At 36.3% G+C, this 12,069-nt stretch overlaps 1 protein-coding gene and 1 long non-coding RNA gene across 2 annotated transcripts in view; both read left to right on the top strand.

The window, feature by feature from the left end:
- The window catches only part of LOC144976442 (uncharacterized), a 1,836-nt gene extending 1,210 nt beyond the window's left edge, over positions 1-626 (top strand). Inside the window, exon 2 of the mRNA XM_078920734.1 lies at positions 92-626. Within this exon, the coding sequence (XP_078776860.1) occupies positions 92-487 (396 nt within the window). The 3' untranslated portion in view covers positions 488-626. The remainder of the gene's footprint in view (positions 1-91) is intronic.
- A 1,181-nt stretch (positions 627-1,807) lies between these two features.
- On the top strand, positions 1,808-6,453 carry LOC144976655 (uncharacterized). The gene is made up of 2 exons (XR_013646133.1): positions 1,808-5,647; positions 6,337-6,453. It is a non-coding gene; the product is annotated as an uncharacterized LOC144976655 (long non-coding RNA).
- Positions 6,454-12,069: the final 5,616 nt, after the last annotated feature.

Here is a 12,069-nt window from a genome sequence, read left to right on the forward strand (position 1 = left end):
CAGAGGTAAAATTTGCGAAAACATTAAAGAACCCATTCGGGAAAAAAAACCATATCTTTTGTTTTAAACTTGGAAAAGTTTTTGCTCACAGGTAAACCCCGGGAAAATACACACAAGAACCCATTCTGGAGAAAAGCCATATCAATGTCTTACTTGTGGAAAAACATTTACTCGTAGTTCAAGCTTGCAAACACACTCAAGAATCCATTCTGGAGAAAAGCCATTTTCATGTCATGATTGTGGAAAAACATTTACTCGTAGTTCAAACTTGCTTACACACTCAAGAGTCCATTCTGGAGAAAAGCCATTTCCATGTCATGATTGTGGTAAAGCATTTGCTGATCGTTCAGCCTTGAATAAACACACAAGAACCCATTCTGGAAAAAAGCCATATCAATGTCTTGATTGTGGAAAAGCTTTTACTCAAAGGTCAAGCTTGCAAACACACTCAAGAATCCATTCTGGAGTTACCGTTAAGGCGTTTTAATGTCTTGCTTGTGGAAAAACATTTACTCGTAGTTCAAACTTGCAAACACACTCAAGAGTCCATTCTGGAGAAAAGCCATTTCCATGTCATGATTGTGGTAAAGCATTTGCTGATCGTTCAGCCTTGAATAAACACACAAGAACCCATTCTGGAGAAAAGCCATATCAATGTCTTACTTGTGGAAAAACATTTACTCAAAGGTCAAGCTTGCAAACACACTCAAGAATCCATTCTGGAGTTAAGGCGTTTTAATGTCTTACTTGTGGAAAAACATTTGCCGAAAGTTCAAGCTTACATAAACAGTCAAGAACACATTTTGGAGAAAAGCCATGTCAATGTCTTACTTGTGGAAAAGCATTTAGTCGAAGGTCAAGCTTGCAAAAAACACTCTATAACCCATTCTGGAAAAAAGCCGTTTCAATGTCATGATTGTGGAAAAGCATTTGTTAATCATTCAAATTTGCAAACGCACTCGAGAATCCATTTTTGAGGAAAACCACATACATGTCTTACTTGAATTTTACTTGTGGAATATTGTTTGCTGCCAATGCAACATTGCAATCACTCTCAAGAATTCATTCTGGAGAAAAAACCATCAGTGTCTTACTTGTGGAAAAGCATTTACTCAAAGTTCAAGCTTGCAAATACACTCAAGAATCCATTCTGGAGAAAAGCCATTTCAATGTCTTACTTGTGGAAAAGCATTTACTCAAAGTTCAAGCTTACAAATACACTCATTCTGGAGAAAAGCCATTTCAATGTCTGTAAAGCATTTGCTGATCGTTCAACTCATTTTTTCAAAGTTCAAGCTTACAAACACACTCAATAACCCATTCTGGGAAAAAGCTATACCAATGTCTTGTGGAAAAGCATTTGCTGAAAGTTCAGCCTTGTATCAACTCTCAAGAATCCATTCAGGAGAAAAGCCATATCAATGTCTTGAGGAAAAGCATTTGCCGAAAGTTCAAGCTTGCATAACCACTCAAGAAACCATTCTGGGAAAAAGCCTTTTCATTCTCATGGTTGTGGAAAAGCATTTGCTGATGCCGATCCTTCAACCTTGAATGAACACTCAAGAATCCATTCTGGAGAAAAACCTTACCATGATCTTGTGGAAAAACATTTGCTCATATTTTAAGCTTGCAAACACAATCAAGTACCTATTTTGAAGAAAAGCCATTTCCATGTCATGATTGTGGAAAAGCATTTACTGCTCGTTCAACCTTGAATAAACACTCAAGAATCCATTCTGGAGAAAAAGCCATTTCAATGTCTTGATTGTGGAAAAGCATTAGCTCAACGTTCAAACTTGCAAACACACTCAAGAACCCATTCTGGATATAAAGCTATGTCAGTGTCTTATGTGTGGAAAGAGATTTGCTTTTTATCAAAGTTTGCGTTGACAGTCAAGAATTAGTTTATTATATTATATATATATTATTATTATTATATATTATTTATATTAATTAAACTCACTTGAGACTTGTCACACATGGTATGTATTGTAGGGAATCAGGTTCAAATGATCCATCCCCAGCCTTTGACCCTTGCTTGATACTCTTTGAATCCCTACAACTCCTTTTGTTTCATGCAAAAGGTGCGTTTGCTGTCTCCAATAGATAGCCCATTGATTTTTGTGTATGTTCGTTTCTGTAGAGTTGTTTAGAATAAACAGTTTGACTGGGAACTTTGGTATATGGCACACATCCTTTTCTTGCTTGAAATATTGTGATGCCATATGGATGCCAATTTGACATTTTAAATACCAATTTCCAAAATCCTACTGTTTTTTTAAATGCAGTTTTGACATCGAAACATTGGGTTGGCATTTTGACCTTTATTTATTTTTTTCGGCTTTTTTCTTGAATGTCATGTGATTATAAAAAATCTTGCAGTACAGAGATTAATTCATTTTTATTTTAGATTGGTAAATAAACACGCATTTATTTTTATTGTTTTTATTCTATGTAAAATATCATTAATATTTTTATGGAATATTGACCTCCAGTCCTGTCAACTTCTTTGTAACTGTATTATTATTCAGGGTGTCCAGGGAAGTCGGAAAATTGGAAATTGGTCGGAAATTACATACTTGGTCGGAAATGTTGGAAATAATGGGATTGAGGGTGAAATTTCCTCTAAAATGAGAAAAATTAGGAATTTTTTGCTTAAAATGCGATATCAAAAATGTACGAAGGACAACTGCTGTGCACAAAATTTTATTATTTTACTACTACAACTGCCACCACATCATCATCTCTGCCACCACCACTACTACAAACCACCATATCATCATCTCTGCCACCACCACTACTACAAACCACCATATCATCTTCCCTATCACTATCACCAACACCACTCAAAATTGCAACCACCACTACATCATCATCCCCATCACCACCACTACCACATCCAATACCATCACTCTAACAACCACCACATCATCATTCTTATCACCAATACTACTGCAACCACTACCACTGGGTGGGGATCCTGACCTCCCATAGCGGGCAGGGGGGTATATATTGTGTCTTCTATCCCCTTATATCTGTTTTCCAACATGCTTTCTGTCTTTGTCTTGGAATGAGATTACTTGGTTTTGTCCTGGCCCTGGTCCGAGTCCTGGCTGGGAGGGAAACAGTCAAATGCATAGTTATTGTTTTGAGAGATGATATTTTTTTCCTTGTAAATCATCTCTCTGTTATGTATTATTATATTTATTTTTAATGTATGATGTAACCATTTGAGTGTATTCCTCCTTGTTGGATTTTGTGCTTGTGTCCGGATGAGACTTATAGCTCCCATAGTGGGCAGGGAGGTACATTCTGTGTCTTCTATCCCCCCATACCCGTTTCCAATTGTTTCCGGTCATTGTCTTGGAATGAGATTATTTAGTTTTGTCCTGATCCTTGCCGGAGTTCCTTGGCCGGGAGGGAAACAGTCGAATGTATAGTTATAGTTTTGGGAGATGATATTTTGTTCCTTGTAAATCATCTCTCTGTTATGCATTGTATTATGTTTAGTTTACATATTATATTATATGATTGGTAAACATTGAGTGTATTCCTCTTAGTTGGGACCTGTGCTTGTCTGGATGAGACTTTTAGGTGATCTCAAACTAAGTACTTTGATGGTTTGCTCTTGGAATCTACATCTGTTCCCTATTGAACCAAATCCCCTTTGTCTTGCCTTTTCTTTTGTGCTTTAATTGTAATTCTAGAACTTTTTACTATCCCATTTTCTTCCTTTTTACTGGCGCTGATATGACCTAAATGTGTTGCAAGCGCCGTAAAACCCTTAAAAACAAAACATGAGACTTATAGGTGATCTCAAGCTAAGTACATTGATGGTATGCTCTTGGTATCTACATCTGATCCCTATTTGTTCCCAATTCCCCTTTGTCTTACTCTCTCTTGGGTGATTTAATTGTAATTCTAGAACTTTCGACTATCCCATTTTCTTCCTTTTTACTGGCGCTGATATAACCTAAATGTTTTGCAAGTGCCGTAAAACCCTTAAAAACAAACAAACAAACAACCACTACCACATCATCATCCTAATCACTAACACCACACCACTACTTCAACCACCACCATATCATCTTCCCCATCACCACAACTACAAATGCCACCACATCATCATACCTCCCACCACCACTACTACCACATCATTATCCCAACCACCACTCTACTACAACTACCGCGACATTATCATCTTCCCTACCACCACCACACCACCATTGCTACAACTACTATAACATCATCATCTATACCACCCTCACCACTACATCAATATCCCTATCACTTCCACGACTATAGCCACCACCACATCACCAACGCCACCTCTACTACAACCACCATCACCACCACTGCTATAACAACCACCACATCACTATCCCTAACACCACCACTATTACTACAATCGCCATATTATCATCCCTACCACCACCACCACCACCACTTTGCTACTACAACTACCATCGCATCATCATCCCTACCACCACCACTACGACTGCAACCACTGCCACATCATCATCCCTACCACCATCACAATCACTACTACTTCAACCATTATAACAACTACTACTACACTATCATCTCTACCACTAGTACCATAACTTACTACCACATCATACCTTCCAACAAATCATATGAGTATTTTTTAAAGTGAAAATGGGGGTGGGTGATGGTTTTTTATATGTTGCTATCAGTTTTTAAACTTTTGAAATTCATAGGAATGTTGTCAAAAATTGCTGTGAGACACAGTTTGGGTTGCGTCTCAGTAAATTTGAATGAAAATCAAATTTATAGATTATAGTCGCATGAATGGGTCATGATCTGTGCTCTGAGAAATTTCCTCCTTTTTGTGAAGTCATTTTCTTCACCTCTGCTCTAACTTTAAAATATATGGATTGTGTTGAGGTATAACGTAGGATTGTCTTTTTTAAGCATATAGAACACTGTGGGGATATCAAGAATAAAATAGGAAATTTCACTTCTAGTAGGTAGTCCAAACTGCCCCGATAACGGGTTCTGGACGTAAAATGAGCTGATTTCCATCAAGTTCCCACTTAATCTTCACCACGTATTTTCATTGTAAATGCAATGAAATATATATCAATAAAAAGATCAATCTTTGATCTTTCCAATGATATATTTGGTTTTAGCATGCACAAAAAACTGACTTTGATAACGAAAATAGTCACTTGAGCCGTTTTTTATCGCTCGCCGAAAAAAAAAAATCATACCGCCTCAACGTAAATAGCCAGGCAAACTGCACCGTTCGTTCAATCTCGCCCAAACTGGTTTCATAAGACACGTAAAAGAGGGCCGATTATTTTGGTACCAAATAGTAGTAGTTCTTATTTTTGGTTTTGAAAATATCGCATTTTTTATAACTTTTCAAGGCTAATTTTCATTATGATCAAGTTCTATTTGGTATTTTTGGAAAGCCGTATTTTTCCTTTTTATAAATACGAAAACAACACTAAAAAATGTCCAACGGCGCAGAATGCTTAAACCGAAACAACGCATCACTTTATGAATGAAATTCTTTTTCCCACCGGCCGGCAGCAGTATCAGACGTCTCCAATGGCTAACAAATAAATCTCGCCTGAATCAACGCTACCGTTCGAAATTTCTCGATACAAGGTTCTGACAGGTAAATAAATATATAATTCACTTATTAATATCATAAATTAAGAGGTATTAAGTTTAAATTTGTTTATTTTATTGTTTTATCCAACATCGTCCTCAAACCCATCTTCTCAAAATGGCTGAACTCTTGGTCCGTCCCAGAAAATGAAGAGCCTATTTATTTCTGATTTTCAGAATAAGCTGTGATACAGTAATTTGCTTTCTTCAAGCATTATATTTATTAAATAAATTAATTTTGTGTTACTGGCAATTAATTTTAAGCCACTAGAACTATTTTTACAACCCTTACAAATATCTAAGAAAATCCAAGATGGCGGACATCGATGATAGTGATAGACAGACCTGGAGGAAGAGAATTATTTTCCTTGGCTAGATTATATATTTCCATTTGTGAGTTGTTTACTACTTCACAATAATGTAAATAAATATGACTTATTCATTTTTTATAGTTGACTCTTTATAAACATTATTTTTTTTCTTTTCATTGACTTTAGAAGGATATTCTGTTTTGCTGAGATTTTTTTTTTTTTAAATTTATGTTTTTTATTGGAGTGAGTTTTTTTTTAAAAGGAAGAAACAAAATTCCAAAAGTGAAAAAATAAGAGAATATCGGTTTAAATTTAAAATGTCCTCATTTTTCCTAAACATATGAAAAACATTAATTTTGCTTTTACTTTACTTTGTTTTACACAGATGATGACCAGTACAGGTCCCTTAAAAGGACATTCCTGGCTGTGGGAAAGGGGACACGGGCAACCTTACCATCCGTCCTGCATAGAATGATAAATAAACCTTGGTTTTAGCTATTAAGACATGTCTTGTTCCATTATTTTGAGAAAATAGCTTCTCGGCCACCACTGGGTCTGGGTACTTTTGTCCAAATTCTTAAACTTGGCAACCTTTTTCCTCTCTTGAGTTACTGATAATGATCTTACAGAACTTATATATCACACCATTCAGATAGAGCTTTAAAACCTGATTAATTTGATATATAATATGTCATCCTATGTCAACAAACAAAAAAGTTACGACAGTTTGAAGTTGCGTCTTTTTCGCATGTTTCGGCAACTTTTTGGAAACTGCTTTTCTGTGATTTTTCTGAACTTTGAAAAGTTATTGTGGTAAAACTATGCTAAATAGCCTTCCCAAAAAAATTGGGCTTATTCTATGCCATCATATTTGTAACCACAAGCGATTTTAGATCTGTATCTATAGTAATAATGATTTTGGGGTACCCCAAACTTGGGAAATTTAGTATTTTTAACTTTTCCCGTTTTCGGCCCAAAATCCATGATTTTCAAATTGCCATAACTTTTTTAGTTTTGATCTAGGAAGACAAATCAAATATCATAGTAATCAGAATAAAAAGTTCTACAAGAAAAACATTGAATGGGTGTGTTTCTTGCAAAAAAAAAATTCAGTTTGGACTACCTACTTCTAGGTAGGAAATGTTAAGGCTGAATTTCCCTGGACACCCTGTTATTATTATTATTATTATTATTATTATTATTATTATTATTATTATTATACTTTCATGCTGCACAAAAATAATATAGAGCTATCAAGCAACAAAGAAAATGTAATGTCTTTTAATACTCCTAAAAAAGGTGGAGTTGTTGAGAATTGTTTTTAAGATGAATATCCTTAGTTTCAAATATCTCTGCAGTAAACATGTTATTTTTTGGCCGTGCGAATATGGCAATGTCAGCTCTAATGCTATAAATTCTGCGTCCTTAAATGATTTTTGTCAACTTTAACTCTTATTATTACAATAATGATGACAGGTAGCACCCTAAGTTTTTTTAATGTTACAATGTACCTGATATATGTAGTTTTGCATTTTGTTTATGTTTTCACTTATTTTTTATTTTAAGTGTTTTTATTTTAGCGATGAACATGGAGAAGATATTCGATTTCAAACATTGGCGAAAATGTTTACAGTTCAATAAACTTTGTATTAGCGTACCGTATCTCCCTTGTTTATTCTTCGATTATCGTGAAAATGTTACTGTCTTCCTGTTTTTGTAAGCTCTGTTGGATAATACTAACAAAAATAACTTTAAGAGGAAATTGATCTTTTACTTGTGGTACCTACTTCTTCTATTCTCCTTTATCTGTTTTCCAACTTGCTTCGGCGGGTGGTTGGATGGGAGCATCACCCTTGAATCATATACCTATGATGTTCGCATGGATGTACGATCCGATAGTGATGTCGTTTCTTCTTCTCTTTACTAGCCTATCCTGCTTCTTTGATTTGTGATTGTATTTTTGACAGGGGATTATTTTTTTTCTGTAAATCTTCTGCCTGTTTGTTCTTGGTTATTTATAATTTAGCTTATGATATCTTTAGGTTATGATTTTGATTTACATTTGTACTATTTTTGTTAGATTGCTTGTTTTTTTGTTTCAGCGGTCTCTCATATAACCTCAATTGTGTTGGAAGAGACCTAAAGCAACAAACAAACAAAATCTCTCATATAACCTCATTTGTGTTGGAAGAGACCTAAAGCAACAAACAAACAAAAAAAAACAACTTGCTTCGATTGAGATTACTTAATTTTGCCCTTTCCCTTGTCAGAGTCCTTGGCTGGGAGGGAAACAGTCAAATGTATAGTTAAAGTTTTGGGAGAGGATAGTTTTTTCCTTGTAAATTATGTTATTTGTTATTTGTTCTGAATGTAGAATGTAAGTATTTGAGTGTGTTCCTCTCAAGTGGGATCCTGGGTCAGTGTCTGGATGAGGCTTTTAGGGGCTCTCGAACTATGCACGATGTTGATGCGCTCTTGGAATCTACATCTGTTCACTATATGATCCAGTCCTCTTTGTCTTTCTGGGTGGGGTTCCTGACCTCCTATAGTTGGCAGGGAGGCACTTACTTTGTTTTCTATCCCCCTATACTATATCTGTTTTCCAACATGCTTTCTATCTTTGTCTTGGAATGAGATTACTTGGTTTTGTCCTGACCCTGGCTGGATACCCTGATAGGGAGGGAAACAGTCGAATGTATATCTAGTTAAGATTTTTGGGAAATCATATTTTTTTGTCTTGTAAATCATCTCTCTGTTATGCACTGTATTATTATGTTTTGTTTACATATTAATATTATATATGATTTGTATACATTTGAGTGGATTCCTCTTACTCTTATTGGGGACCTGTGCTGTATCTGGCTTAGACTTTTAGGTGATCTCAAACTGAGTATTTTGATAGCGTGCTCTGTTTCCTATTTGAACCAATTCCCCTTTGTCTTGTCTTTTCTTAGGTACTTTAATTGTAAGGTTATACGGAGCGCCTGTGACATTTTAAGGTCATTTCAGCGCCAGTAAAAAGGAAGAAATGGGAGAGAAAAAAACCCAACAATTTCTAGATTCACAGTTAAAAGCACACAAGAAAGGTAAGACAACTGTTTGTCTCTCTCTCTCTCTCTCTGTGTGTGTGTGTGTGTGTTCAGGGGTTTTACGGCGCTTGCAAAAAGAGCTGAAGTAAAACTGTTATTTAAAATGTGCAAATGTCTGGTTAAAAGTCAAACCTAACGAACTCCAACCAAGACCAACGATTTCAAGAACAGGGGATCACGAACTAACACCAATGTCGTAACTACAAAGTCACATACAATCCTTCATGTCATTAACAATTGGACTTTGGAATATCCTCACAGAAGACGCGTTTGAAGTACATGATTAGGATCATGTTACGAGAATCTTACAATATATACCTATGTCATGCTGAATATTGCTTATAAGTACAACTTGCGACAATACACCAAAGTTGACATCAAGTAAGGGAGCGTTCACATATTACGTCATCAGCTAGGGGGGGGGGGGAGGGGGGGGTCTACCAAATGTTGACATGTGTTGACATGGCGGAGGGGGGGGGGGGGTCAGACCCAAGATGATGTCATCAAAACTTAGGCAAATTAGGCCTATTTTATTAAGGGCCGTTTTATTAAATGCAAGAGCTTCAAAAATGGCATTCCAAATAAATTAGCAAAAAGGTGAAAAATTAATTAAACTTCAATTTCAAGAAACATGATTGGAAGATAAAACACATTCGTCAATCCCAATATCTGCTGCAAATAGTGAAATGCAGTGACAACTCATGCTGCAAACCTTGGCGTACTAACTATTCATCTTTTTTTCCAGTGCGTTTTCTGCCACCACCTGTACCACTTGCTTCATGTGATGATGGTTTGGAGATAGGCAATAATGGAAGATTTGGAAGCCTATTTCAAAGTTTTTCCTTTCAAAACAGCTAAAGATAAATTGCTATGATGAGTATTGCCCATCTCTCAAGAAACAAGATGGGAAAGGGGTATCACTTCTCAAAAGGCGAACTTGCCCTAAATGTTCATTGTATCACTCCTCGATCACAGCAATGAAAGACCATTCACGAAAATGCGGCATACAAGGACAGCAAATGGGAGAAAGTGATGACGATGAAGATGAAATTGATGATACTATTTATAGTACATTACCAGAGGTCCAAGGCAGAAACATTTTTGAATCAATTAATTTTATGTTTGGAAATTGAAACAGAAATTCATTCCACTAAAAGACTAATATGCTATAAAATAATTTACCTCCTATACTATTTTAAATTACACTTTCTGAAATTATTTTAATAGCACCTGCACCAAGTAGCCTAATTTAAATAATGTTTGTTGGATTTTATCTTTGCAAATTTAAATTTTATGTCCCCATCGTATCGTAAAACATAAATTATCAACAGTTTCTGAAATTAATAAAATGTCTGAATGTGTTTTATCAAACGTTGATAATCAATGTTTATGGTTTGAAAAATGAATAATGAATATTGTGAAATTAAAGTTATCTTTTAGTTTTTATTAAATTAGATGACGTCATCATCTGTTGGGGGAGGGGGGGGGGGGTCAGGTCAATGATGACTTGGGGGAGGGGGGGGGGGTCTAAAAAGGGCAAATTTTTGATGACGTAATATGTGAACGCTCCCTAAAGGAAGGGGGAGGAGGATAAGAAGAAGAAACTGTAATTGTGTTCAATGTTGTCGTTGAGTCTTGTTTTCAGAATGTTACTGTCTGTCGGGATTGGGGGAGGTGTTGAAAAGCACGTAGATCTAGGTTGAATTGAACGGCAATTAGTAATTAACTTAAACTGCATTCCAGACGGCTCCGGGCATCAATTAGGTTAGTAGTACCCGAGAGTGAACATTAAATTCACTAAATCTCACTCATTCCCATGACCAGATGGTCGTCGGGGAGACTTGAGGGATAAATCTTCACAACACGGTGCCACACATCCCGGTCATTGGCTTTCTCTCTTAGCTCATACAGCGTCAATCCTGACCTTTCTTTGCTGTTGTCCAGCCACCTTTTCCTTTGTCTTGCTCTTCTTCTTTGACCTTCCACTTCTACCGTACCTTGCATGACTGTCCTGCACCAGCTGTCATGTCTAACCATAATAATAACCAGCAAGCAATGGGTCCTGTCTTCCTACTAGCTTTCCCACATCTTCAAGAACCTCCTTATTAGATTTATGTTCCAGATATCAAACTCGTATGATCTTCCTAAAACTCTTGCTCTCGAACACATTGATTCGCCTCTCTAGGTCCGCATTCATTGTCCAGGCTTCACAATCATAATAATAGAAGTGACCTGTGCAGTCTAAATTTTGATTGAAAGCTCAGCTGGCTTTTCCTACTCTTGTTGAGTCTCGCCATCACCGCCGTCGCAATAACTATCCTTGATTTGACTTCTGTTACATTCGTTCCATCTTCGGATAGCAACACTCCAAGATATTTGAAGGTTGTAACCTGTTGCAGGTCTCGCCATTTAGGGTGATAATATTAGCTCTGGCATCACCTCAGCTGTTGACTTGGATCTGTGATTTATCTGTGTTGATTTCCATACCGTACTTAGATTGTTTTGAAAAATGGTCCGTGTTGGTTGTCATATAGGATAGCACTGGTGGTGTTCTTATATTATAGTGCTTCTATTGTTTGGATGAGTTTTTCGTCAAAGTCATAGTTTCTTATTTGTTTCCGAGAGACCTTCATGTCAAACACTGTCAAATGCTTTTTTAAAATCTGTGAAGTTGTTGAATAACTCTGTAGGCATTTCGCAGTAAGACTTTGAGAATTGAACACCTGTTGGACTGCTAAGGGAGAGTTGGAATACAAACTGTGCGATATTTTTTTGGATACTGCTATGATAAAATGTTCAAACTACCACGTAACTCAAAGTCGAGAGTTGAGAATAGTGTATCCAGGTTGGCAAACTTTCAGCCAAATTGTCGGATTTTTTATATCATCGCCTAGCGTAGAAAAATGGCCTGCGGATTTCGGATTTTTAATGATTTGTATACCCTTTTAAAAAGTAAAAGTATAGCAATCAAAGTCTAATCATTTCTTCTCTCCCCTACTAAACTGACTTTTAGAGAAATGGATCCAGCG

Source organism: Berghia stephanieae, chromosome 7 (genome assembly GCF_034508935.2).
Source record: "Berghia stephanieae isolate SIO BIC M18660-M18661 chromosome 7, UCSD_Bste_1.3, whole genome shotgun sequence".
In the NCBI taxonomy this organism is placed as follows: domain Eukaryota; kingdom Metazoa; phylum Mollusca; class Gastropoda; order Nudibranchia; family Aeolidiidae; genus Berghia; species Berghia stephanieae.